We start from the raw sequence: 11,689 nt of genomic DNA on the forward strand, positions 1-11,689 counted from the left end.
TTTAAATCTTTAAGATAAGCATTGATGAGTCATCTTCATTTTCCCAGATAAGGACACTTATTCTACATTAAAATGTCATTTTATTTTTAAAAAATCAGCTTGGTTAAAAGTTAATAAATTTAAATACAATTAAAACTGACAAAAGAAAAACTATTTCAATAGGCATTTTGTTCACTTTAGTGTCAACAACTATGGAGTCAAGTACTACACCTAAGTTTTAGTATTAGGAGATAAAGCATGCCTTTTTGTCTTGAGGCAGATACAACTCTAAACTTTATCTAATATAACTTTTACTAAGTGCTGAGACAGTGCTAGTTTGCAAATATATTCAGATACACATAATGTTCCCTTCAGTTACCATAACACTCCTTCTACTGCCTATTACAGTTCAGTCTTACCATCCTCTGGAATGTCCAGCTCAAATTTTCCATCCCACTGGAGACACTGAGACATCAGCCTCTCTGTCTCAGACCGAAGAATGTTTCTAAAAATAAAGGGAAAGTGACAAAATAAGGTTTTTTTGAGAGCTTTCTAACTGCTGTCACTACTTATAACTGTTCCTGATCATTATTATTTTACTTTCAGAGAAGCTACACTGTCTTTGAGCAGAAGGCTGTTTTATTTTGCTGACTGGCTGAGGTGCAATTTCTTTTCTGCTGCTTTCAAGCTTGTGTTCCTGAGGACAAGGTGGTAGTCTCCAGATTTTTATATTCTTTACTTGTGGTAACAACACAAAAGGGAAGATAGGAATGTGTGCCTACTCAGGTCACTGATGACAGACACCAACCACCATAAGCTAATCGAGATGTCTCATTACCCATGTGAGGGATTGCAGAACAGACAGCAGGGAAGTGAAACAAATGAACCCAAACCTGAAATAGGGTACATCATGCTCTTGCTCTCCTGTATTATCTGACATCATTTCAAGCACTGGTGTATCTGCAGAGACAGGAATTGTTTCATTTGATCTCTGAATGGAAGTTTTCTCATCTGATTCACTTGCTGAAAAATATGAAAGGCATTTGTTCAGAATCTGGTGAAAACTAAAAACATTAGAATAAACTAAATGTGAACTTACTACCTTCTTCTCCTTCCAAACTTGCAGTGGTTTGCTGTTCAATGCCTTTACCATCAGGTGAAACCTGACTTCTAAAATCAGGCTCTTCTGTCTTAGTTTCACTGGATTTTTCAATTATATTACTGGAAACAAACAAAAAGTACATTTAGAGTTTGACACATTGAGAAATTTACATCAAATATGTCCAAATACAGAGAAATGCACTATTTAGAAGGCAATCCTACACACAACACTAGAGAACTCAAGAAAATCCTTTCAAAATTAATAAATCTGTGAGGATATATATGGCACAATCCCCAATATATGGAGCTGCTCTACTTCTAAAGGACAGACAGAATTATTGATTATATTGCTTTCTTTCCTGCTGTATTAAGTCCACATTTAAGCAATGACAGCAACCATGATGATCAGATATTTCAATGTGACAACATTTTGTTATACAGGGAATGTCTATAGAAAGACAATGTTTTTTGTATCATCACAGAGAGGTTCATTTGCATTTTAGGCCATGAGAAGAAAGAATCTTACACTGGAGAGTTTGAGAAATCCCAGCAGACGTTGGGTGTCAAAAATGCATTTGCCCTAGAAGGAGTCATGGGTGTAACTTTATAGGTTGCTAATCCACTTAATGGCTGAAACACAAAGTTTTGAGGAGCAAAAGAGCGTGTTCTGGGTCTCCCTTCAGCAGAATTGGTTTTGTTTTCCACGGAGGTTTGTTCCTGGTGAAGTTCTACTGACACTGCATGTTTAGAATCAGCTGCAGAGCCTTTCATCACTGGATCCAGTTGAGCAGTTTTATCAGCTTCATGTTTAGAAGGAATTACCTATAACAGCACAAATAGACAAAGCAAACACCACATTATCAAATCAATTAAGTGTTTATTATAGGCATGGGCTGAATTATAACATGACTGTCTGAAAGCCATCAGGAAGGGAACAGTTTCAGGTAAGTTGCTTTCTACAATAGCATATGTGTACAGAAGTTATGATTTACCAATAGGCCCAACTGGTTTTGACACCTGCAAATCATTCTATCAACAAGGGTAGTACTTCAAAATGAGGAATGCAGCAATCCACTGAAGGGGTTAAAGTAGCAGAACATCTCATCTACCAAAATAGTAATTAAAATTATCAAACACTTGCTCCCACTGCTATAAAAAAAATATGCTTTAAGGTGATAAACTCCTCAAGAGCAGAATTACAGGCTCCAAATCCAACTAGGCTTGTTGAGTAATCACAGTTTATACACATACTCTAATCCAAAGACTGAAGAACAAGCTAAAATAAGCTGATAGCTGAGGAATGCAGCCACAGACAAGTGCAGGTAGGACCACAGAATGCCACTAAAAGAGGAGAAAACGTTAATCAATAAATTGAATCCACATTCCTGGGAGATGGGTGGCCAGATCGTCACACAGAACACATTTCTGAGATACCTACATTGAGATATTGTTAGCTCAAACCAGCCAAAAAAGTTTAATTTGTTTTTCAAGAAAGTATGTATCTTCAATCCACTTAAAGTCTTGTTATACTTCAGCCACCCCTGCTTGGAATGTAAGCTTTGAATTTAACTCTGAACACACTTCTTGTAACGAGATGACTGAGGTTACAGCAAGAGTTTATCAACTGGCAGCACAAAGCAACTCCTGCCTGTGAGGAGGCACTTGTCAAAGAAAGATCTAAGTGCCTCTTACCTCCTGCCAGTGCACCAGTTTCAAGACAATGCTAGAGCACAGCTGCAGTTATGGAAACAGGGGTGTAGATGGGAGGTGTGAGGGAGACACAAGGTGACAGGGAATAGTGGAGTTCAAAGAATGAGAAAAATCATTGATAGTTCTCACATGCAAATCGTTTGGGAACCTGGGTTGCAGGGCTATGAAGAATTCACATACTGCTGTCTCTATATAGAGGCAGAAAAGTTTTGTTCTAGCAGTGACACAGAACCACAATGACTGCCTGGAATTATGATATGTCTACCTTGCAGACAATAACATTTCCAGCTTTTTTTTTTTTCATGGTTCAAAATGTAAAACCACATTTATTCCTTAGCTTCTAAAGTCTCATATTGTTACCTCAGCATGAAAAGGAGACTTGCAGAGTATGCTTCAAAAAGGAATAAACTGCACAAAATTTACAAATGTTAGATTAAAAACTGCAAAGTAGGCCTTTTTTTTTTGCTACTAGTTAAAAGATCAGAATAAGATACATCATATAAGAACTTATTGTCTAATTTAAGTCACTTGAATAGTAATCAAGTCATCCATATAAGCAAAATACATTTGATCTTAATTTTTAAAATATGGCAATAAAAATACACACAGCTTATTCCCAAAATCTAGCTTATTAGTGAACTTCTTATTCCTTCTATGCTGGAACACGAGTATATTTGAGCTGCAATTACATGGTTATTGGCTCTTAAATCAGTTTTATTGCTTTTCCATTTCAAATATTAAATGACCTACCTCTGTAGTGCCAGGTTTGTCTGCGTTCTTCTGCTTTCCTACATTTGCTGTCTTTCTCTGTGACTGGTTACCTAGAATGAGAGTAACTCCCAAAGGTCAAAAAGGCATCTGATTAAGATAATCTTTCACCAAAAGATTGTTATAAAAGTCCCATGGTTAGAGACAGGGAGAGACTGTTTTCTTTCTTGAGTGGGAGGTGGCTAGAGGTGCAAAAGTTAATTCAAAAGAAAACCTGGCCTAAGATTTAATAGCTTATTAAGAAATGTATCACCAAGAAAGGAAAACAGATTAAGTCATTAGTCTTTAGATGCTGTCATAGACTAAAAACAGCGAAGTTCTTCACTGTGAGGGTGGTCAGACACTGGAACAGGTTGCCCAAGGAAGTTGTAGATGCCTCCTCCCTGGAAGTGTTCAAGGCCAGGTTGGATGAGACTTTGAGCAACCTGGTCTAGTGGAAGGTGTCCCTGCTGATGGCAGGGGGGTTGGATCTGGGTGAGCTTTGAGGTCCCTTCCAACCCAAACCATTCTATGATTCTATGAAAAAAAGTCACCTTATTTCCTTAAAGGCTGAAGATCACATCAAGTCACTTTGAGTTCAGATTTTTAATTTCTATATGGCATAGGATTTCTGTTGGTGAATTGCAACTGATACTATCAAAGCCGTGCTTTCAGCCTAGGGGTTAGCTTCTGACATATATAATACAAAGGACAGACACTGCAAAACATTCTAGAGAATATCCTGAGACCAAAAATATATACTAAAAATTTCCCCTTCAGTAACCATCATGCTCCTCTATTCTAGAAAACAGGCAAATATGGACAAACAGAAACTCCTGACCTGAAGAACACAGGCTCTCATCAGTTCCAGAGGTATCTGTTCCTGAGCACAGACTTAATAATCATATGTCCTTAAACAGCAATACAGCAAACTGGCAAATCTTTACCAGTTCTGTTTTTATTCTTTCAGTTTATAATTACCATATGGATATTGATGCTCCACACTGATGGATTTTATAGGAAACTGTCCAATGTTGGTTTCAACATCTTGATATAAATAGTGCAATAGAGTTCCAGGTGAAAGTCTAAATGATACAGTATTTAGTCCTTTTCTTACAGGACAATTTGACATGATTTACATACAGGCTATCTATTTAGAGGAGATAGTTACACAGCAGAATGCAGCGTGCTAAGCCAGTTCAGAACAAGCTGATATGTATCTCTACAGCACAACAGAGCGCTTGAGATATGAGTAAGATCCTAAAGACAACAGAGCTGTCTTAGTGGATCATTTGACAATGAGCCTAACAGCAGGATATAAATGTACACACGTTGTTACCCAGTACTAGATGGTTTCTCTTTACAGCACACTATTCCAAATACTTACATTTCAGGCTTGAGGTACACAAGCAGGAACTATATTCACTGCCTCACTTACCAGCAGTAGCTGTTTTCAGCATCTGCCTAGCTGCAGAGGCAGCTGCTCTGGTAATTCTTATATTTGAGGTTGTCTGGACTGCAGTCTGCAACACTGTAAGAAATGGTAATTCCAGAGATTACAAAGCTTAATAAGAAGCTGCATTCAAGTCATATAATTGAAAGTTTTCATTCTGTAGAAATCAGAAAAATGCACTAGCAATTAGTAACTGCATTAGTTTGACAGAATCAACTGCTGAGTGCCAGCAGTTCTAAAGTTGAACAGCACAGCTCAGCCAGGGCATCAAGGCAACGCTCTGAAGGACCTTGAAGATGGTTTTGTTATAGAGTAGTACACCCAGGACCTAATAAAATCAAGATACCAGTGTGCTAGTTGCTGTGTACAAAGCTTAAGGAACTCTCTGAATGTTCCCTGCAATCAGAGTTAACATCACCCCCATTTTACAGATGAAGCTTTCTAGAGTAATAACTTGCCATGGTTATTTGCATGACTGGAAGGTTAAACAAACCATCTGTGTAACAAAGTGATGCCCTGCTCGTTATGTGAAAGTATTCTAAGGTCTGAACTTAATGTCATCTAACAAAGTATTCTTAAAATTAAGACAAATCCCACCTAGCATATTTTATAAAATAGGACTCAAGTCCATGGACTTTATTACACATCTTAATAATTTTCATCTTTGTATTTTAGTACTGTTTTTAGTTTCCTTCCAAAAATGATAGCATTCTCCTGCAAAGAAAAATGTAACAGAAGCTCTTTATTTCATACTCTCTCTTTTTATATCTGTCTGAAATCTAGCATCCTCACCTAGTTACTGTTAACACCACTTGTGTTTTTAATGTCATTCTAGCTTCCACAGAATAGCAGCTTGACAAATTGGGAAAAAACTTACTAGATAAGACTGATTTATTCAAACATTATCTTCCCTAACATTTTAATACTAATGTTTAAATAAATACAATGCATATTCTTAATTCAGCAAAAAGCATTACCAACTCTAGTGGATGACAATTTAAAAAAAATGTTTTAATTGTTATATCAAGCATGGATAATAGACCTTTTCAGTATTCATTGAAGGCATGACTACAATTTATTTAAATAAAGGTCTGCTGCTTGCCTACTTAATTAAGTTAATGATGCAAGAGTCATTTCACTCTGAATTAGTGAATATCTTGCATTAACATCAGTATTCCACATGACTTAGCCTTAGACATCACTGTGCTACCAGGAAGAATTTCTAATCAAAAGTATTCTGCTCCCTTAAACAAACATGTCATAGGCTGAGTGGTTGGGTTTTCTTGTTTGGTTGGTTTTTGGGTGGTTTTTTTCTCCCCCCTTAAAAGACATATGTAATTTTCACAGAGAAAGTCCAATAACTAGAGAGATACAGAAGGACCTCTTGTAAAATATGAAACCATAAGACAGTACTTATTTATTAAAGAAGACAATCACACATTTATGCAGTTGCATTAGTGTGCATCAGAATTTCATGGTCCTATCCCCAACATTATATATAAATATGCTAATATGCTTTACCAGTAGGCTATCCTTTTCCAAATGTTTTTCAATGCTGAGTTAACACAAGCATTTTCATTTAGAGACCACAGACAACAGCATATCTGCTGTATAAAGAGAAGAAAGACTTCACTGAAAATATTGACAGCTCATATAATCAGCTGTTTTTCAGGCTACCCACAATACCAAGGAAAATTCTGTATTTTACTTATGTCAGCTACTCTTCATCTTTACAGGTGAAGTCACTTGCTCTTCTGTAATAGCAGCAGCTACTACATCTGATATTCTTTTTAGAGACAAACAGAAAGCTCTGCAGAGCTCCAAACCCTTAAGCAGCAGTCATGCAATTCTGCCTACTGACCTTTTTCTTTCCCCCTCTCCTAGGGTGAATAATCAGTAACCAGGACAGCATTGAGTATCCTGCATTCCATTTCCCCAGCCTACAGAGGCAACAAGCACACGCAATACCTAGAGCCACACGCTTGATAGTTTGCCAGCTGCTGCCCTTATCATAGTTGGTAAGAACAGTTGTCATAAAAACTCCTCTGTTGCTACACCCACAAACGTCCCAGGGATCTCTCACGAAGATGTTCCTTGCTCTCCCTCCCACAATGTCACAACTATTGAGTCAGAAAAACAAACCAGCAGTGTCCTTTCAGATTCAGATGTAGGAATCATTCTGCTTTCATACCTTTCCCTTTTTCAGCCACTTTGTCTGTATTCATCTGTTTATGTCCTGCTTGTGTAGGGCGCACACTCTGCCCGTTGGCACAGACCTACGAGATAAGATAATTTTTGTGAAGCATCAGATTTCCAGAAATGGAGCAACCTAATTTCTTTCATCAGTAAAATAAAGGTTCAAGTAATTTGGCACAAAGGGCTTTAAAAAGTAAAGAGAAGTTAAGGATAACTAAAATAGCTCATTTTAGACACATGTTGACATGTATTATCCAAAATTAAGAATTTGTCAGAAAAAGAATGAGGAAAAATATTTAAGAAACAGTTTCAGTTTACTATGAAGCTAGGTGCCAATTACTACCACATAGTACATATTAGGTACTTTAAAAAACAGTTTTCAGGAAAAAAAAAAATCAGTATTAGCTCAGTTGTCCCTTTCTGAAGTTATGACTGGAAATCCTTCAAATGTATTCAAGTTTTGTCAGGCAAGATTGATAATTCAAATTATAGCTTCTTTTACAGATTACTGCTGGAGAAATTTCTCAAAAAAACTACTTTTTTAATACAAGTAATAGCAGAAGGGGCTGCCAAGATTCATAGTAAAAAATATGCCAACACTGAAGTGATTTTTGAGTGAAGAATGAACTGACTTTATAATCTGCATTCATGTCAGACTTCCTGCATTCAAGGGAGATGCACTGGTTCTCCAAGACAAACCCAGAGTATGTAACTTCAATCTTACTACTAACCTCTACACACATTTGCAGTCCTTGCTGACTACAATATTTTGTATTGAAAAACTGATCCAGATCAGTGCACTTTTCTGTTTGTACTGACCTGATCAAACTCTCTGTAGCTCAGTTCAGCACAATGCAGCCTATCAGCTTGCTGAAAGCTTTTCTGATCTAATTTGTCTTTCTCATCAGGAAAACTTCCTTAGAGACAGCACTCAACTTGTAAGCATTACAACCCTGAGTTATGGTCTGAAGGATAATGGCATCATTTTCTCTAAATTTATTTGCTGAAGTTTATATAAAGAAAAAACAAACCATAGATTGCTTAGATGCTGTTGGGATCACTGTTTTTTCTTCTTGGTTCCTGGCCTTTGATCGAGTAATCCTCCCAGAGAAAGCAGGAGCTGCCTGGAAACAACCCAAAGAAACAAGAGTTAAACTCCTTCTACCTCTCTTATGAAGACAGACTGAGAGAGTTGGGGCTGTTCAGCCTGGAGAAGAGAAGGCTCCGGGGAGATCTTATAGCGGCCTCCCAGTACCTGAAGGGGCTACAAGAAAGCTGGGGAAGGACTTTTCATAAGGGCAGTTAATGACAAAACAAGGGGAAATGGGTTTAAGCTGAAAGAGGGGAGGTTTAGATTAGATATTAGGAAGAAGTTCTTCACTGTGAGGGGGGTCAGACACTGGAACAGGTTGCCCAAGGAAGTTGTAGATGCCCCCTCCCTGGAAGGGTTTAAGGCCAGGCTGGATGAGGCTTTAAGCAACCTGGTCTAGTGGAAGGTGTCCCTGCTGCTGGCAGGGGGGTTGGAACTGGATGATCTTTAAGGTCCCTTCCAACCCAAACCATTCTATGATTCTATGATTCTCACCCTCATCAGTGTTAAAGTGTGCGAGATGCCAAGTGTGAAAAGCAACATGTCCATGCACTTAACAGTCAAAATGGGTCAGTTGTGTAATCTGAAAAACTTTCCAAGTCAGGTGGACTAAATAGGAACAATTCCTAGTTCTAAAATAACTTAGCTGTTTTATTTGTGGATGAACCATTCCAGTTTTTGCACTGAGAACATAGTCATAAATACAAAAATCAACATATCACTAGAACTGTTTTCAGCTTCTTTGCTTTAAAAAAAAAAAAAAAAGCCAAATTACTCCCTTACTGTTCCTTATTATAAAACAGATATTTTTAAAGTATTTCCAAAATAAACTTTATTTGCCATAACATACACATAGTTTGGTATACAAATAGAACTGTTAGCATACTAATACTATATATACTTCATTTAGATATTTATTATTAGTCTTATTACCTTCTCTCTTGGCTTTACTATCACTGGATCTTCAGGTAGAAGTGAAAGAAATCCAGGTGCAGTTGGTCTATATAACCCAACTTTAAACACACCCTTTTTTGCTTTCTCTCTCTGCTCTCTCAGTTTTCTAAGTTCCTTTTCTTCTTTATAGCGCTGGAGCATTTCCTTGCGTTCATTCATCCTCTTGGTGGCTGCATCTGTAGATTGTTCTGAAGCAAAGGTGGAAGACAGACATGTTATAAAATCTTGAAGGTATTTTTCAGCCATATCAACATTATTTTCAACAATAAGGGAGTCAGAAAATTTAAAAAAAGCTTTTTGAGGATAGAAGAGGAACACAATAGGTCAAAGAGCAGAATCTGTGTGTGCAAGTTTCAATTAAAGTCTTACAAGGCAAATATATGTGATCTGTTAGCTTGCTAAAAGCTTAAGTTCTCTTAATTGTTTTAACCCTTCCCACTAAGAATATTCAATGGTAAATTTCAACTTCCAAACACACCTCCCTACTGTAAATTCATATCCATTTTACAGTGTACAGGCTGTTCCTGCAATGTCACTACTATTAAAGTAAACTTTAACTACTTATTTAGTTTATTTGTACCCGTTTCTCTATTGAGACACTTGTAATGCCATTGACAGATGAAGTCCAGGGTAGCTTTAGATACCAAAGTCTGCCTCAGGCTGAAAATAAATGAAGCAGAAGTGATATGAAAGAAAACCTTAAGATGATGCTAAACTCGATTTACACATCTATCTGAAAAAAACAGTATCTACTGAAAGTTAAAATTTATTGAGGATAATCAAGATCTAAATTTCTGAAATTTTGTCATGATTACATAGGGCTTGCACTCTTTTTTCCAATAATCTTCTTGTATCAAAATACTGAAGGTGAAACTATTTCTAAAGAAACCTGTTAACACTTTTTAAAAGATTAACTGAATCCAGGAGAGCCAGGGAGGCAGAAGTCAGTATATATGCAGGCCTAATTTTCTGGGAGGAAAGATAAATTGTTAGAAACTAGCAATTTTAAAAATAAAATTATGTTCTGCTTTTACCCATTTATAATTATATACACCCAATTATAATATCCAATTACCCATTTCTAAGCACACTTTAACCACATGACAGACACCAGGTATATGTGAGATGAGATTTTAAATCCAGATTTTTTACTTCTTGGATTACAAAACAATCATTATGAGATTTCCTATTGAATAATAACAGCAAAATGCTTTCTTCTTTCAGCTGCTGCAGACACATCAGAGTGAAGCCTCGTTCATACCACTGGAGCAGTGAGGAGGATAAAGCTGTATTAAGACTTTATTTTCTTGATTTTCTTAACAGCAAAGAACTGGCAGTCATTGTTTTTTAAATCTTGAACTGTTTTTCCAAATTAAAATGTTGACTACAGTTAGGCTCCTGTGATAACGTTACTAAATCTACTTAAAGGCATTTTTAACAATTTTAAAAAAGCTTTATAACAAGTCTTTACTTACTCTGTTTTACACTGCTGTTCTCTTGAGAGCACATTTCACTTGTCTCATTCAGTTGAGAAACTCCCCTCTCTTTTGAGAGCTGAACGTTGACATCAACCAATCCAAACTGTCTGCCCTTCTCAAACAACTTGTGGCGGTTCTCCTTTTGTAGCATCGATTTTCTGCGTGCAACTTTCGTCCTGAGGGTTTCTGTATTCAAATTCCTTTTGTAGCGACTGGCAAACTGGGAGGCAGCAGCCATGCTGGTGACCCTAAACAAAAATCACAACCATTAGGGGAAAAGCTGTCATGTTTGGTTTTACCCTTTTTATTAGAGTTTGCATGTTCTGAACACAACCCCAGGTTCTTCATTTCTGTATGTGTACCAGAGAAAACACAAATGACAACTTCAATAACGACTCTTTATTATTTCTCTTTATTTTATGCATTCAAGGGGATAGTTTCTTTGTTAAAATGGTCTACAAGTCTGACACAGACTTATCAGGAGACGCTGTGTCACCGCCAGAGATTGTCCTGCTGCTGTGCTGTGTTTTCAACACAGATGTTTTCCATGTTAAAGAGACAAGCAAGTAAATGACAAGGTTGTAGGACAATACTTGGAAGCAACATCGCCACTGAGCATTGAGATTGTGTCCTATCTGATGGAAAGGCATTTCTGTCCTGCACTGGAGGACTTGAAACCATTTCCCAAACGACTTTCCAGGATGCAACTGCAACACAATAGCTTTTATTTCAAGCAGGATTTCTCCCTATTTTTTTATTTTTGAACCTGAGGAAGAGTTGATGCAAATGTCAGTTGGTCAGTACACACTGTGCTAACAGCAATGTGAGAAGCTCCATCCCTGTGCTCCACTGAAGCCTGTCTTACTGAAGGGTTTCATTCCTTCTTCCTGGAGAGAGGTCAGGACCAGTTCTTACAATTGGTTTTACTCTGTCTGTCACCTCAACCAGGGTCTTTCAGAATCACAGAATGGTTTGGGTTGG

The 11,689-nt window shown here is 37.3% G+C and overlaps 1 protein-coding gene across 1 annotated transcript in view; it reads right to left on the reverse strand.

Annotated features, from left to right (window-relative positions):
• Window positions 1–10,952, reverse strand: part of DLGAP5 (DLG associated protein 5) — a 20,425-nt gene extending 9,473 nt beyond the window's left edge. The window contains exons 1-10 of the mRNA XM_010169737.2: window positions 10,706–10,952; window positions 9,210–9,418; window positions 8,218–8,310; window positions 7,182–7,266; window positions 4,976–5,068; window positions 3,541–3,611; window positions 1,607–1,902; window positions 1,082–1,200; window positions 873–1,002; window positions 399–484 (exon numbers count right to left, since the gene is read on the reverse strand). Of these exons, the coding sequence (XP_010168039.1) occupies window positions 399–484; window positions 873–1,002; window positions 1,082–1,200; window positions 1,607–1,902; window positions 3,541–3,611; window positions 4,976–5,068; window positions 7,182–7,266; window positions 8,218–8,310; window positions 9,210–9,418; window positions 10,706–10,946 (1,423 nt within the window). The 5' untranslated portion in view covers window positions 10,947–10,952. The remainder of the gene's footprint in view (window positions 1–398; window positions 485–872; window positions 1,003–1,081; window positions 1,201–1,606; window positions 1,903–3,540; window positions 3,612–4,975; window positions 5,069–7,181; window positions 7,267–8,217; window positions 8,311–9,209; window positions 9,419–10,705) is intronic.
• Window positions 10,953–11,689: the final 737 nt, after the last annotated feature.

The sequence above is a fragment of the Antrostomus carolinensis genome, unplaced genomic scaffold, assembly GCF_000700745.2.
Source record: "Antrostomus carolinensis isolate BGI_N321 unplaced genomic scaffold, ASM70074v2 scaffold2386, whole genome shotgun sequence".
NCBI classification, from domain to species: domain Eukaryota; kingdom Metazoa; phylum Chordata; class Aves; order Caprimulgiformes; family Caprimulgidae; genus Antrostomus; species Antrostomus carolinensis.